Source organism: Lissotriton helveticus, chromosome 9, assembly GCF_964261635.1.
Source record: "Lissotriton helveticus chromosome 9, aLisHel1.1, whole genome shotgun sequence".
Taxonomy (NCBI): Eukaryota; Metazoa; Chordata; class Amphibia; order Caudata; family Salamandridae; genus Lissotriton; species Lissotriton helveticus.
Genome location: NC_136070.1, coordinates 562,486,814 through 562,501,973, shown reverse-complemented (window position 1 = coordinate 562,501,973; position 15,160 = coordinate 562,486,814). Strand labels below are relative to the sequence as shown.

Genomic DNA, 15,160 nt, shown 5'->3' with positions numbered 1-15,160 from the left:
TCCTCTGGGCCACATGCTGATCTAAAGGGTTTTTTCCCAACTGTGCAACTATAGACAGGCATCAATCATCAGCAGTCATCCAGCTCCAATGGGAACAATCCAGCCTGAACTACAAGTAGGACACATTATCTCTGAACAGGAACATACCTAACCTTAGATCGGTTTCTGCCCCACTGAGCCTATTGGTCAACCACACGCCAGTTTCAACCTTTGTGGGACGATCAGGTGGACCTTGGGTCCTAGGTGTGGGCATAAACATGACATTTATGACATCTAACTGAGATCAACAAAAGAAAGCGATGGCTGGAAAGCTTTCTGTAATGTCAGACAGAAGTCATGAATTATCTGGCTGTTATTTTCCTAGTATACATGGACCCATCACAAAGCCTCTCCGGTATCTTGCCCCAAAATACATTCTTCAATAAATCAATCAATCATTTGTAAAGCGCACTACATACCCACGAGGGTCTCAAGGCGCTGGGGGTGGGTGCGACTGATCAAACAGCCAGGTCGTCAGCAGGTCTTGGGTCTGTTTTAGGCTCAGTGGGAGGGTGTTCCATGTCTTGGTGGCGAGGTGGGAGAAGGATCTCCCGCCGGTGGTTGTTCTTCGGATGCGCGGGACGGTGGCGAGTGAGAGGGCCGCAGAGCGTAGCTGGCGGTTGGGGATGTAGAATGAGAGCCGTCTGTGGAGGTAGGCTGAGCCGGTCTTGTGGAGTGCATTGTGTGTGTGGGTGAGGAGCTTGAAGGATATTCTCTTGTTGATGGGGAGCCAGTGCAGGTTTCTTAGGTGGGGGATGATGTGGCCGTGGCGTGGTACATCGAGGATCAGTCGTGCCGAGGCATTTTGGATGCGTTGTAGTCGTTTGATGAGCTTGGTCGGGGCTCCCGCGTAGAGGGCGTTTCCGTAGTCGAGTCTGCTGCTGACGAGGGCCTGGGTGACTGTCTTTCTTGTATCTGTCGGGATCCATCTGTAGATCTTGCGGAGGGTGTTGAAGCAAGAAGAGGAGACGGTGTTGACTTGCTTGGTCATTGAGAGCGTGGAGTCGAGGATGATTCCCAGGTTGCGTGCGTGGTCGGTGGGTGTCGGGGCTGCCCCCAGTGCCGTCGGCCAACAGAAGTCATCCCAGGCTGAAGGGTTGGAGCCGAGGATGAGGACCTCCGTCTTGTCCGAGTTCAGCTTCAGACGGCTGGTCTTCATCCAGTCGGCGACGGCATTCATTCCTTTGTGGAGGTTGGCTTTGGCAGTGATGGGGTCCTTGGTGAGGGAGAGGATGATCTGAGTGTCGTCGGCGTAGGAGATTATGTTGAGGTTGTGCTGTCAGGCTACGTGTGCGAGTGGGGCCATGTAAATGTTGAACAGCGTCGGGCTGATGGAGGATCCCTGGGGTACGCCTCAGATGATCTCGGAGGCTTTGGAACGGAATGGGGGAGGCGGACGCTCTGGGTTCTGCCGGACACCACCAAATACTGTGCCTTTAATTATGCCTTCAACAGTTATAGTGATGGTAAAAAGTGACTTATCTTCCAGCTATTTTGGAGTATCCATGCCCCCATTTTTACTGTGCCAGCAATAATGCTTCTACCAGACAGTTAGTTTGGCATTAGCCACCCCACTTGTTACGATGCCAGTAAATATGCCCCAATGGACAGTTATGGTACAAATCATCATGTCCCATCCATTCGTAAGGCAGCAGTCAGTTATCACGCCCCAGGTCTTATCAGTATTTTTCTAATAATCTTACCTTCATTCAGCATTTATTGTGCTAGTAAACTCAACACCGTCAACTAGTATGCCAGTAAGTAAACAAGCACTCAGTAGTTACTAAACAAGTCACTAAATGTAACCAGGCTGTATTATAGAAAAATCCACATTTACTTTTTCTCCACTTTTCTATTTTTCAAAAGATTAAAGCAGAGTATACTGTTAAAGGTATGGACACCTCCTTATCCTTTAAATTAGGAAGATAGGAGAGCTAATTGAGAGCAACAACCCAAATGCAGAAGACCTAAAGAAGTAGAGACATGGAGTGTAGCTCAAAATATCAACACACATGGAAAAAAGAAGTGGAGCATGTACCTTAGATAGCTGCCAAAATACGCCACAATGTTGGGGTGCCTGCAGTCCTTGAGCATGGAGATCTCCTGCTGAATGGAAGATATATCATCTCCTGGGAATCAAAAGGAAGAAAGGAGGGGGCAATTAAATGGAGGAAGAGACTTTAACGAAAACCAGGGGAAGATTTTAGACAAAGAAGGGGACAGCTGAGGAACACATAGGGACAAGGACTATAAGTGGACAACAAGATGGAGACCAGATTGAAGAGGGGCAACATGTTGACATCAGAGCATACATATCCAATAAACCTTATAAAGCATGACCCGCTGTGGACTGAAAAATGCCGAAACGCACTTGTTGGTGCTACTGCCCTACGGCTGAGCTTGCTTCAGTAGAGTGACTGAAGGGGAAACGAAATGGAATTCAGAGACCGAAATCAAGTCTAAAGGACGTACCTGGAGCTGTTAGGGAGGAAGGGGACAACAGGGCATAAGGCATTTGCATAACGGATCCCTTATAGCCTGGTCGACGAGGCCTGAGAATTACAAATATACAATCAAGAAAGTGGGAGGCGAACAGGGATGGGACAAGGTGGTAGAACTGACTAACCCCCATTATTACATTTCTCATGACTGTTTCATGCAAACGTTATTATGATGTAAAGCATCGCATGATACAAATCAATAAAGATGTTTTGTTAAAAACAAATATATATATATATATATATATATATATATATATATATATATATATATATATATATATATATATATATATATATTTTGAGGGGCAAAATAATCTTAGAGTCTTAAAGTCCAACAAAAAAATTTGATAAAACAATATTTTTGGATACATAGCATTTTCTTTTCGCCGGAGCATGAATTCTTTCAAAATGCTACACATTTTTCCCTTTTCCAACGCTTTTGCCCCCTCCTGTTCATCGTTCAATTTCTGGTGGTGCTTGTTGCAGGACTCAAGTGGGGAACGGTCATAGCACCTTGTCACCGGAATGTTTGTGCAAAGAATTAGAACTGTTACGTATCAGTAACAACCGCTTTGCAGCTTGTTTCGTTGTAGATGTGGGAAAGTGCCCCTTTTTGCAAGGTTGCCCTCCATTTTTTAGGTCGAGCCTGTAACAGCGCACATGCTCTGTTCTGGCGAAGACTTCATGTAGGGGCTTTCAAAAGTAACCTAAGAATCGCACACGCTCATGTGTGTGCTTTTTGTTTTAGCCCACGCTATTGGCCTTTGCGTGCGTCTTTTTAACGAAGACAGCACGCAATTGGCCAAAGGCAGGCGCATTGCTCCGCCCATGGCCTATTGGTGTCGGTTACCCGACCGGCCGCCATGTGGTTTCAGTTATCGTGCACTGTTGCGTGCGCGATAATTGAAAACACATGTCTCGGTGTGGCAACCGCGCGCGCACACCAGCAGCTCCCTCATCTCGTTTCGTCTCCATGTCCACCATTCCTCCCCTTTCTAGTCATTGCTTGTTGTGTAATGTCACATTGCATAGGATTTCACTGGGAGCATTGCTTGGGACTTCAGTAATGTATTTAACGTGTGATCTGTGTATACAGCATGCTGTAAACGGACTTCCAATGCATGGCACTGACCACACCAGAGTCCCAGAAGTAATTACGTGAATTCTGCAGAGGAAACCAATGCCGAGGGGACTTTCGCCAGGCAGGCCAAGGGCTTGAACGTACTTGATGTTTTTATTCTTCTATACCCGTCTCGTCCAACTGGGAGGGACTTATTGCCCGAGTTATCAAGATGCAGGTTTCCAGATTTTTTTGTAGAGCAGATTTGCTTTCATAGTGGATCATTTGGTATGCACCATAGCCTGTGCGGAAATTCACGGGCACGAAGAAAATTCAATAAAGCTTGAGTAAGATGACTGACTATAACTATTAAAGATGGCATTATTGCCAGACCTTCTGCTTGCAACGTGTAAGTGTACAAGAAAATAAGCAGACAATTGTCTCATTTAGGAGAAGTACACGTACAATTGTCTTATTTAATAGAAGTACACGTACAATCGTCTTATTTAATAGAAGCGCACTTGCACCATTTTATAGAAGCACGCGTGCACTTGTCTTATTTCATAAAAGCACACCTACAATCATCTCATTTAATAGAAGCGCACGTACAATTGCCCCGTTTGTCCTTCAAAGTTGAGAACAAAAGGCGCGCAAACGTGGGAAGAGATAATATACATTCCCAGCCGAGGTGGACAACCCTGAAAATGCATAGGGAGAACAGAGCCAGGGCAGGTCTGGCTCGACCTCAAGAGCCAAAACTGTGCTGAGCCATGAAGAATCGGCAGTAAAATGACATAGCAAAGATAATGTAAAATATGGTTAAGATTTGTTCAAGTTTAACAATAGGTTATTTCTTTTATGTGTGTTTCCCTTTAGATTACATCATATAACTGCATTGGCCTCTTTCATGTCAAAGTTTTAAAGCAATGCCTGTCAGTTTGCCGTGTGCCAATTTCGTTTTATGTTCTATAAACCTACATACATAATGGGGGTTATCTATCCACAGATCCTGACCAGAGTTTATCCAAGGTTGTCTGTTTGCAACATAATTAAAGTCTGTCACAATGGAGGAAATGAATTTGCTAAGATCACACAATTGAATGTCAAGTGAGGAAGCTGGGTTTTGAACCTAGTTGTCCTGGTTACACATTGTGCAGATCTAATACTGTATTAATATCCCCTCTCCCTTGTTTACCAAAGGACAATGTTTTGTGTTTAATTATTTCATGACCGAAAGATGTACATTATATTCAATGCATTTATGTTAATTCTGTCTGATAGGATGTGTCAATGCCTTTCTTGGGGCGTGGGAGCAACCAATGTTGTGTGAGTGGAATCCGACTGTTACTAAATCTAAACAAGCATTTGCAATGCAATAGGTCTCGCATTTGTGAGAGTTTAAGCTATTGGCATTGTAAATAACAATGCTTTTTTGTTATGTTTTAAAAATCAACAAGTAAATAAAAGGCATTGTCATTTACAATGCCAATAGCTCAAACTCTAGTAAATGCGAGACCTATTGCATTGCAAATGCTTGTTGTCTGATGCCGATACTCTTTTGACTATGTGTGCCCTGCGTTCCTGCCAACCAGGTACACAGGGTCTATGATCTTTCCCTAAAACTGTACTGTTGCACGCCCAATTAGCAACTCTCTGGCCACATGTTAGTCCCTTATAAAGGTTACCCTAGGTACCAAGGGCCCTGTGACCAGGGAAGGACGCTAGTGGCTGCAGCACTTATTGTGCCACCCTTAGAGGCCCTGTACCCTAACACACATACACTACCATTGCAGGCTGTGTGTTTTTAGTGCACGGCAAAGTGAAGAGTCGACATGGCACGCATCCCTGTGTGCCATGCTTTCAATCCACTGCCTATGGCATAGGTAAGCCACCCCTCTAGCTGTGTGTACTATAGCACTGGTGAGGGTACAGGTGCATGAGCTCTGTACTCCTACAGTTTCCAAGTCCATTCTTAGACACTGTAAGTGCAGTAAAGCCATAAAGAGTATATGGTCTGGAACTTTGTCGTTATGAACTCCATATTGGCTTTACTTAAAACTGGGAAAATTGATATCAAACTTCTCAGCACATTAAACCCACACTGATGCCCGTGTGGGACTTAATGCAAAATGCACTCAGATGGCATCTTAGAGATGCCCTGTGAAAGAAGCCCTGACTCTAGTGTCCTGGCTGACTGGCTGCTCGCCAGATGCCACCGCAGACATGTTTCTGGACCCCTGGGTCGAGAGCCTCCCTCTCTCAGGGTCCTGAAACAAAGCGCATCCCAGGCAGACGTGCCAAGACTCCTCCCCCAGGATGGGCAGGGTCCACGAAGGGGATGCTTCAAAGGCTTGCCGCCTTTGTGCGCTGACCCCAGCCATTTGCTGCTCCCAGCAACTGGCCCCCACCAGTTCTGATCCCCACTTTGGGCAGGAGAATCGGAGGGAAAACCAAGATAGGACGAGAGGTGTGCCCACCTTTGCCAACTCCACCCCTCAGGTGGGGGAGGCGAGGTGAAGCACAACTCTCAGTCCCTGCCATCGTGAAGACGAGGGGGTCCCAGCCTACCAGAGTGAGGCTTATGCCCCCTCCCACTGGAGGTTGGCATAATAGGGAGTGTACCGACCCCAAGGAAGGGACCCAATGGTCCCAACCTGTACCTACCTGAAGCACCCCTAAATTTAGTATTTAGGGGCAACCCCCAACCTTGCCTCCTCAGACAAGAAGACAGAAGAAGAAGAAAGACCGAAGAGCCGTGCTTAAGAAAGAAGAGGAGGACACCAACTGACTTGGCCCCAGCCCTACTGGTCTGTCATGACCGCGACCTGCTCCAGCGGAATCCCAGCGTGTCCTGCAGCCAGCAGCCCCCCAGAACCCGGAGTACCTACCCTACCTTCCCCAACAAGACTTTGTCTCCCGTAAGCATTGGATTTGGTAGCCAACAGACTCTGGCTCCAGCCAAATCCGCAAGTCTGCACCACTCAGCACCAGACGCCCACAGCCTGAGTTTGAGTGGCCCAACACCACGAGGAGGTCTCCCCGGCGATCCTGACCTGGGATCTGGTGATCCCTAACCTACCTCAAGTCTTCAGGCGACACCTGCAGCACCTTTCTGGAGGATACCCCCGACCGGAGCCGGTAAGGAAATCCCGATGCCAAAAGAAACCCCTGCACCCGACACCCCATGGCCTTGGGTGGTCCAACCGACAGTGTCCTGGCATCCCAACTTACCTCTCCAACCGGTGGTCACCTCCAGAAGATCTGCGTGCCCGAGCCTGCAGTGTTTGTTCTGACCGGAGCTATCCATTTGAAACCAAGAGGGCTCCCGAAGTCAACCCAGCACCCCACACTAGGCCGCCCCAGTGCAGCTGTGGGTGCACCTTGTGTGCTAACTTGGTTCCTCCTTTGCCCTGAGCTAAACCCTCAAATCTAACTGAACGTCACTGAGTTGGCTGTGGGCCTCAAAGCACTAAGTTATAGCAGCAAGACAGGACACCTACGTCACATTCTTTGATTTCATTTAGGCGCTAGGATGCGGGTCATTATATTAAGAACTGAACAAAGTCTCCACTGGCCTTCACAACAAAATTTTAATGTTTTTGAATGTTGTCAATTAATGCCAACAGACTCTATTCTATACAAACCACAAGAATAATTTAACAAATGACAGTCATTTCATTTAGGTGTACTCGGAAATATCACCCCAAAAATGTATAAAACCATTTGATGCAATAAAAACACATCTGAAGTTTAAATCACAAAACAAAGTATGCAAAAATATATCCCTCCACAATTTTATGCAGATTGATATTCCAAAACTTGAGGCATGAATTACAACAATAACATCGCAAGGTAAAACACAGGATCAAACCAGGGCAACAATTTAGCTCAAACTCAACGTGTCGCATTAAAGGAGATGCTGTCATCGTTTCGATCTCCATACACACATTTCAAACATAACAGTCCAGCTTTTAATATTTAGCTTCACATAGTATAAATGACTTTGGGGTGACTGTCGAGGTGTTTCCCTCACCTGGGCCTCCCAGCGTTAGGTCGGGCAGGGAGAAGGCTGGGTGAGGGCAGCAGGGGCCGGTGCAGGGCCTTTAAAATGTAACCCAGGAATTCGTCGCCGAACCGGAGCTAGCCTGCCACACCGGTGACCGTCGCAGACAGTGTCACACTACCCACACACAAAAAAAAAAAACGCATTTCTTCTTACGGTTACTTTTGGTGGTGGTGGGCGGCCGGGCATTGACTGGCCGGCTGGCATGCCTGTCTGCCTTTATTGAATAGGCGGAAAAGCCTGCTCCTGCCTGCATTCTACGTCGGGCTAACACGGGGCAGGCACAGTGCAGGCGAGTGTGCAGGGGCGTGGCATTTTAAAACAAATCTACGCACACGCTGCTTGCTGCACAGCACTGCCATACCCCTACAGAACCATATCCGGCTCCCTGCCCAATCAGTGTCCCACGGCCCGTCCATCAACAGCAACAGGCAGCTCTCACGGTTGTACAGCGCCGTTCACGTGGTGACGTAGGCGCTTACAGCTAATGAAATGACTATTTTTTTTGACCTGCCGGGAGACCTTTTTTTGCGGCCGGTTTGGCAAATATCGCGGCCATCGCGATTGCCAGCTGATTTCGCGATTTTTTCGTGAATCGCGAAATGCTGGAGGGTCTGCATAGGATTGCATTGACTGCTTTTCTGTGAAAAATTTCATATCGAAGTTGAAAAATTGTATGAGAACTTAAGGAACTGTGTGTTTATGAAAACTAACTGACTTACCTTTCATTTAGGAAATGTCCCAGTGTGATACCAAGGTATAACACACTAAGTAGAAAAAGTAATCTGAAAAGTAATCTAAAAAGTAATCACAAAGTAAGTGCAAAGTAACTGCAAAGTAATTTCAACTGTTTCTGAACATTTGGCCTACCAGTATCTACATTCAACTGCATTATCAGAAAAGTACTAATTTTACTTACCTACACCAAGTCTAGGCTGGTTCTAAAAATAAAGTACAACAAAGAACTATTTGTATACAAAACAATTGGTTAGAGTTGAGTCTTTGAGTGTGTGAAATCATTTCTTGCCTGAGTGTGTGCAAACATGCATAACACAGCCCTCTGATAAAGCCTTACTGCTCGCCCACACTACCACAAATAGAGAGTACGGTGCTATCTATTTTTACCTTTGGGGTTCCACTGGACTGTGCACACTATACCTTACTTTGGTGTAGTATATACAGAGCCAGTTTCCTACACTGTTCACTGTCTGCCATAAATTATTGAGTCCATGTGAGAAGTTGGCCTGATGTGCAGTGCTCACTATTCTAGTGATCACTATATATCAGTCCAAACAACCCTTATTGATGATTGGTTGTAAGTCAACCTTATAGACCAGCTATCCTAGTAGCATGGATACGAGCAGTCTAAGGCTAAGACTCTAGAGGGCGTGTTAAGCCAGCTGTTTTACCATCACATTACCCCTTGAACACCCAGTGAAAGGACACCACACAAGTGTTATGAAAATAAACAATGTATTTATTAGAATCACAACAACCCTGTACTCTTTATGAGGACAGGGTGCTAAGCACACAACAAAACTCTTATGAAAATACTTAAGTTAGCACGTTATACACAAATGCCCGAGGGGCACGAAAAACCATATATTCTAAAAGTGGAATGCGAAATTACTAGCAGGTAAGTACAGTACTAATAGGCTTTGGAATCGCTAGGACTTGACTAGGGAATCGTTAGATTACTTCTAGGAGACCTAGGGGACTCGGGTGCAGAGTGTGCACTCTCACGCGGGATGCGGGACAAAGTCTATGGAGGCTAGTAAAGGCAAAGTTAGTGTTCACGGGCGAACCCGACCTGGTAGGAAGAAAACGACAGTGGATCCTGACCCTAGGATAGTGAGGCTATGCTGGGACACCGAAGTGCCGAAGTTACCTAGCCCAGGGGCTGCAGCTGCATAGGTCTGAAAAGACGTCGGGGATCTCGTTGCCGGACCAGGAGCCTGGAAGGAAGAAGTTGCTGGCAGGCGACCAGTGAAGGAAAGTTCGATGGATCCAAGCCTGGATCAAGGAAGAAGAAAACCTGAAAGCAGAGGGGACCAAGTTCTTGAATCACTAGCCAGTGATTAAGTGGGCACCAGGATGGCACCGGGCGAAGTCACCGCAGTCAGGTGAGTGGGCGCTGCTGGGCTCTGCAGTCTCTCGGACCAGGAGGCGTTGTCGGCGACCAGGATGGAGGTGCGAGCTGTCCCACGAAGGTTCTTGCTGTCGACGTCGCTGGACCCAGGATTGGGCAACAAGTCTTGGCAAATGCAAGGCCCACGCGGTGGACCTAAAATGGCGTCTTAGCCGGACCAGGAGGGTCCAGGGTACTTCTCCGATGGAGGGAAGCAAGGGCCAGTCTGGAGCAACCAGACTAGCAGCAGAAATGTCGTCGGGCGTCGTCAGGAAGGCCACAAGCCAGCGGGCTAGTAGCCAAACAACGCGGTGAGCAGTAAAAAGCAGAAGGGCCCCACGCAGATCGTGGAGATGCTGGGGGGCTGCTCTTCGGTGCTGGAGCTGCTCAGGGTGGGGGCTTCTCGGACCCCAAAGCACTCACCAGGAATTCACTCGGCGGGCTTGCTGTGCAGAAGTCGTGCAGTCTTGGCGATGGTCGGTCCCTCGAGGTCTCGTCGCACCCACGGTTCTCAGCTGTGCTGTAGAGGTGGGTAGAGGTCAGAGGTGCCAGGGAAGCCGGTTCTCGTCGAGCTGGGCAGTCGGATTCCGGAGGAAGGACTTGCAGCAGACCGCAGTGTTCTTAGATGGTGCCTGCGGATGCAGGGTGACTACTCCTTAGTCACAAGGGAGAAATCTTAGGAAGAAGTCTTGAGTTCCTTTCGCAGAAAGTAGTTTCAGGATTCAAAGATGATCTGATCTGGAAGGGGGCCAGTCTCTACCTTTATCCTGTAAAAAGGGGCTGGCACGCGACTAAGTCCTGCCCTATGGGTGGGACTAGGAGGGGGGTGGTTACACCCACTTCCTTGGCGGGCTTTTCCCCAGCACAGGGTCTGGAGTGACCCTGGAACTGGTTCCAGCCAGCCTATGCACAGTGAGCACCGGGGTGCCACGTGCAGTCACCTTCCTCTAAAGCCCTGCCTACCTACAATACACAAAACCCTGTCTGGGACGGTGCTGGCACCGCCCCTGGCAGGAAACCCTTTGTCCTTATCTCCTGCTCTGGGAGGACTCCCAGCAGCAGGAGGGCAGACTTGTGTCTCGGTGGCAGCATCCATTTTGTGGATGCTAAGGCTCTGTCTGACTTTTAACCGGGTTATAGGTTACATGCATGTCGTGTCCCTCTAGAAGGGTGGAATGCTAACCCCGTCGCCAGAATTGGCGAGGGGTTAGTATTCCAATTCGTATGACACCTTACTCGACATGTTTTGATAAAGCGATACCAGAGTTGGCACATAACCGCGAGGATTATAATGCATTTAAGAGTATATGGTATGCGATATCATGGAAACGGCTAAGGGATAGATCCCGAAAGCCGCAGACAGGCTCAGCTCATGCCAGAGCACCATCTCACACGATTCCAAGCACTCTGCCTTCAGGATTGTTAAGGCCTGCCATAGGAGTGACTGATAGGAGATCTGTGTGTCCATTTTAGGGTTAGATATAGGTATACTATATCTAAAGCAAAGGGTGAGTACACCACCTTGCCCCAGCTGTCGTGCAGCCAGTTGTGTCAGTTTTAGTTAGTCAATCCAGGGGTGGCACAATACATGCTTCAGCCCCTGGGAGACTTCTGGGTGCACCTCAGCCCTGAGTACAGGGACTTGGAGAGGGCCCAGTGCCAATTCAGTACCTGAGTACAATTTGGATAGAGAGAACAGCTAGGCTGTGGGTCTGATTAGCAGGCCCACAGCCAGGGAAAGTCGTAAACCAGTGCAGCAAAAAGCAAAAATCTGGGTGATCATAGGATTGCAGACCCTACTCTCCTACATGACCCCCCCCCAAACTTTGGGACAATAAACTAACCTTGACCAGGTGAGTCTTCTTGCTCTAAGTGGAAATACCTGGAGAGCCCATCAGCATTGCTGTGATCAGTCCCAGGTCTATGCTCCACTGTAAAATCCATCCCCTGTAGGGAAATGGACCACCTAAGCAGTTTGGGGTTTTCACCCTTCATCTGATTTAGCCACAAGAGGGGCTTATGGTCTGTCTGAATGGTGAAGTGAGTGCCAAACAAGTAGGCCCTCAGCTTCTTCAGGGCCCAGACCACAGCAAAGGCCTCCCTCTCAATAGCTGACCAATTTTTCTCTCTGGGTGTCAACCTTCTACTAATGAAAGCAATAGGCTGATCATTACCATCAAAATTCAGTTGAGACAGAACAGCTCCCACACCCAACTCAGAAGCATCTGTTTGGACAATGAATGGCTTGGAGTAATCTGGACTCTTGAGGATAGGTGCTGTGCACATGGCCTGCTTTAGGTCATTGAATGCTTTCTGACAGCTTGCTGTCCACTGAACTTTCTTTGGCATCTTCTTGCTTGTCAGGTCATTAAGGGGGGTCACTATGGACCCATAATTTCTGACAAACTTCCTATAGTACCCAGTCAGGCCCAAGAAAGCTCGAACCTGAGTCTGGGTGATTGGAGGAGTCCAGTCCTTGATGGCCTGTATCTTACTCTCCAGTGGCTGAACCTGGCCTCCACCTACAAGGTGGCCCAGGTATACAACCTGTGACTGCCCTATCTGGCACTTTGTGGCCTTGATAGTGAGGCCTGCCTTTTGCAGGGCCTCCAACACTTTCCTCAGGTGGACCAGGTGATCCTCCCAGGTGGAGCTAAAGACAGCAATATCGTCAAGATAAGCTGCACAGAAGTCATCCAGCCCAGTGAGGACTTGATTCACCAACCTTTGGAAGGTGGCAGGTGCATTTTTCAGTCCAAAGGGCATTACCACAAATTGATAATGCCCTCCAGGGGTAGAAAATGCTGTTTTAGGTTTGGCTTCCTCAGCTAACCTGATTTGCCAATACCCAGCTGTCAAATCAAATGTGCTTAAGAAGTTGGCAGAAGCCAATCTATCTATAAGCTCATCTGCTCTTGGTATTGGATGGGCATCAGTCTTAGTGACTGCATTGAGGCCTCTGTAGTCTACGCAAAACCTCATCTCTCTCTTACCACCCTGGGTGTGAGGCTTTGGCACTAGAACTACTGGGCTAGCCCAAGGGCTATCTGAGGGCTCAATGACTCCCAGTTCCAACATTTTCTGCACTTCAGTTTTGATGCAGTCTCTAACATGATCAGGCTGTCTGTAGATTTTACTCTTGACAGGCAGACTGTCTCCAGTGTCAACATCATGGGTACACCAATCAGTTTGGCTGGGTGTCAGAGAGAACATATGTCGAAAGGATTGCAGAACTTGCCTGCAATCCTGTTGCTGATGTTCAGTGAGGCTGCCACAAAAGACAACACCATCAACTGACCCATCATCAGGATTCTGAGTGAGCAGGTCTGGGAGAGGGTCACTCTCTTCCTCCTGTCCCTCATCTGTGGCCATGAGCAAGCTCATGTCCTTCCTGTCAACATATGCCTTGAGCCTGTTAACATGGAGCACTCTGAGAGGGCTCCTGGGAGTTCCAAGGTCCACCAAGTAGGTAACCTCTCCCTTTTGCTCAATGATGGTGTGGGGCCCAGACCATTTGTCTTTCAGAGCTGCTGGGGCCACTGGCTCCAGCACCCACACCTTCTGTCCTGGCTGGTACACAGTCAGTACAGCCTTTTGGTCATGCCAAGCTTTTTGAAGTTCCTGGCTGGCCTCAAGGTTTTTGGATGCCTTTTCCATATACTCAGCCATCCTGGAGCGGAGACCAAGTACATAGTCCACTATGTTGGTTGCAGGCTTTTTGAGAGGTCTCTCCCATCCTTCCTTCACCAAACACAGGGGTCCTCTTACAGGATGCCCATACAGAAGCTCAAAAGGGCTGTAGCCAACCCCTTTCTGTGGGACCTCTCTGTAAGCAAACAAGAGGCAGGGGATCAGGACATCCCATCTTCTCCTAAGAGGTTCAGGTAGTCCATGAATCATCCCTTTCAGGGTCCTGTTGAATCTCTCAACAAGCCCATTGCATTGTGGATGATAGGGGGTGGTGAACTTGTAGTTCACACCACACTCTTTCCACATGGCAGTCAGATATCCTGACATGAAGTTTGTACCTCTGTCAGAAACGACCTCCTTAGGGAAACCCACTCTGGAGAACACTCCAACTAGGGCTCTTGCCACTACAGGGGCTGTAGTGGTCCTAAGGGGAATAGCCTCAGGATACCTGGTGGCATGGTCCACCACCACCAGTATAAACTTGTGTCCTGATGCTGTCTGGGGTTCCATTGGACCAACAATGTCAATCCCCACTCTTTCAAAGGGAACCCCCACCACAGGTAGTGGTATGAGGGGGGCCTTTGTTGTGCCACCTGACTTACCACTGGCTTGGCAAGTGACACATGAGCGACAAAACTCCTTGGTATTCTCATTCATATGGGGCCAGTGAAAGTGTGAGACAAGCCTGTCCCAAGTCTTTGTCTGACCTAAATGACCTGCAAGGGGAATCTCATGGGCCAAGGTGAGAAGGAAACCTCTCAGAGACAAGGGGATGACCAGCCTCCTGGTTGCACCAGGCTTGGGGTCTCTTGACTCAGAGTACAGGAGTCCATCTTCCCAGTATACCCTGTGGGCACCTGTGGCATTCCCTGCAGCCTCAGCAGCAGCCTGCTGTCTGAGGGGTTCAAGGGAAGGGCAGCTCAACTGTTCCTTCCCCAGGTCTGCTCTGGAGGGTCCCCCTGAGCCCAGAAACTCAACTTGATCAAGTTCAAGCTCTTTAGGCTCAGTTTCCCTCAGCTCTTCTAGATCAGCCTCCTCAGAGACTTGATCCTCAACCTGGGGCAAGGGGGAAGGCAAAGCCTTACCCTTACTGCTCTTCTTCTTGGGAGGTGTCTGGTCCATAATTTCAGGATCCAGCACCTGTTCAGTGGGGCATCTTCTGGCCTGTGACCTAGTCACAGCAAGCACATGTGCTGGCAAGCCTAACATCTCCATGTGAGTCCTCTGCTCCACTTCTGACCATTGTGATGACTCCAAATCATTGCCCAACAAACAATCAACTGGGAGGTCTGAACTGACTACAACTTTCTTTTGTCCCTTCACTCCACCCCAGGAGAAAGCCACAATTGCCACACTATGACTAGTAGTGACATTGCTGGCATTGGTCACCAGGAAATCAGTACCTGGCATGATCTGTCCAGGGTCCACAAAGTTAGGTGTCACCATGGTGACACTGGCACAAGTGTCCCTATAGGCCTGAGCCATTTTGCCATTAATCAAAGGTGTCTGCCTGTATTTGCCCAAAGTATTGGGACTTATCTCAGGGGACATATCCATATCCCCTGTACAGACAAGGACAGCCTGAGTGAGTGTGCCAACTAAGTTGTCAGACCCCTCAGTACCCAAGGTTAACCCAACTAATGCCTTGGGAGGTACACTACCACTACTGACTGTACTAG

General features: G+C 48.3%; 1 protein-coding gene across 2 annotated transcripts in view; it reads right to left on the bottom strand.

The window, feature by feature from the left end:
- The window catches only part of MAP4K2 (mitogen-activated protein kinase kinase kinase kinase 2), a 365,575-nt gene that overhangs the window by 247,397 nt on the left and 103,018 nt on the right, over positions 1–15,160 (bottom strand). For both annotated transcript variants that reach the window (XM_078660469.1, XM_078660470.1), the window contains exon 3: positions 2,078–2,168. In XM_078660469.1, coding sequence (XP_078516595.1) covers positions 2,078–2,168 — 91 coding nt within the window. The remainder of the gene's footprint in view (positions 1–2,077; positions 2,169–15,160) is intronic.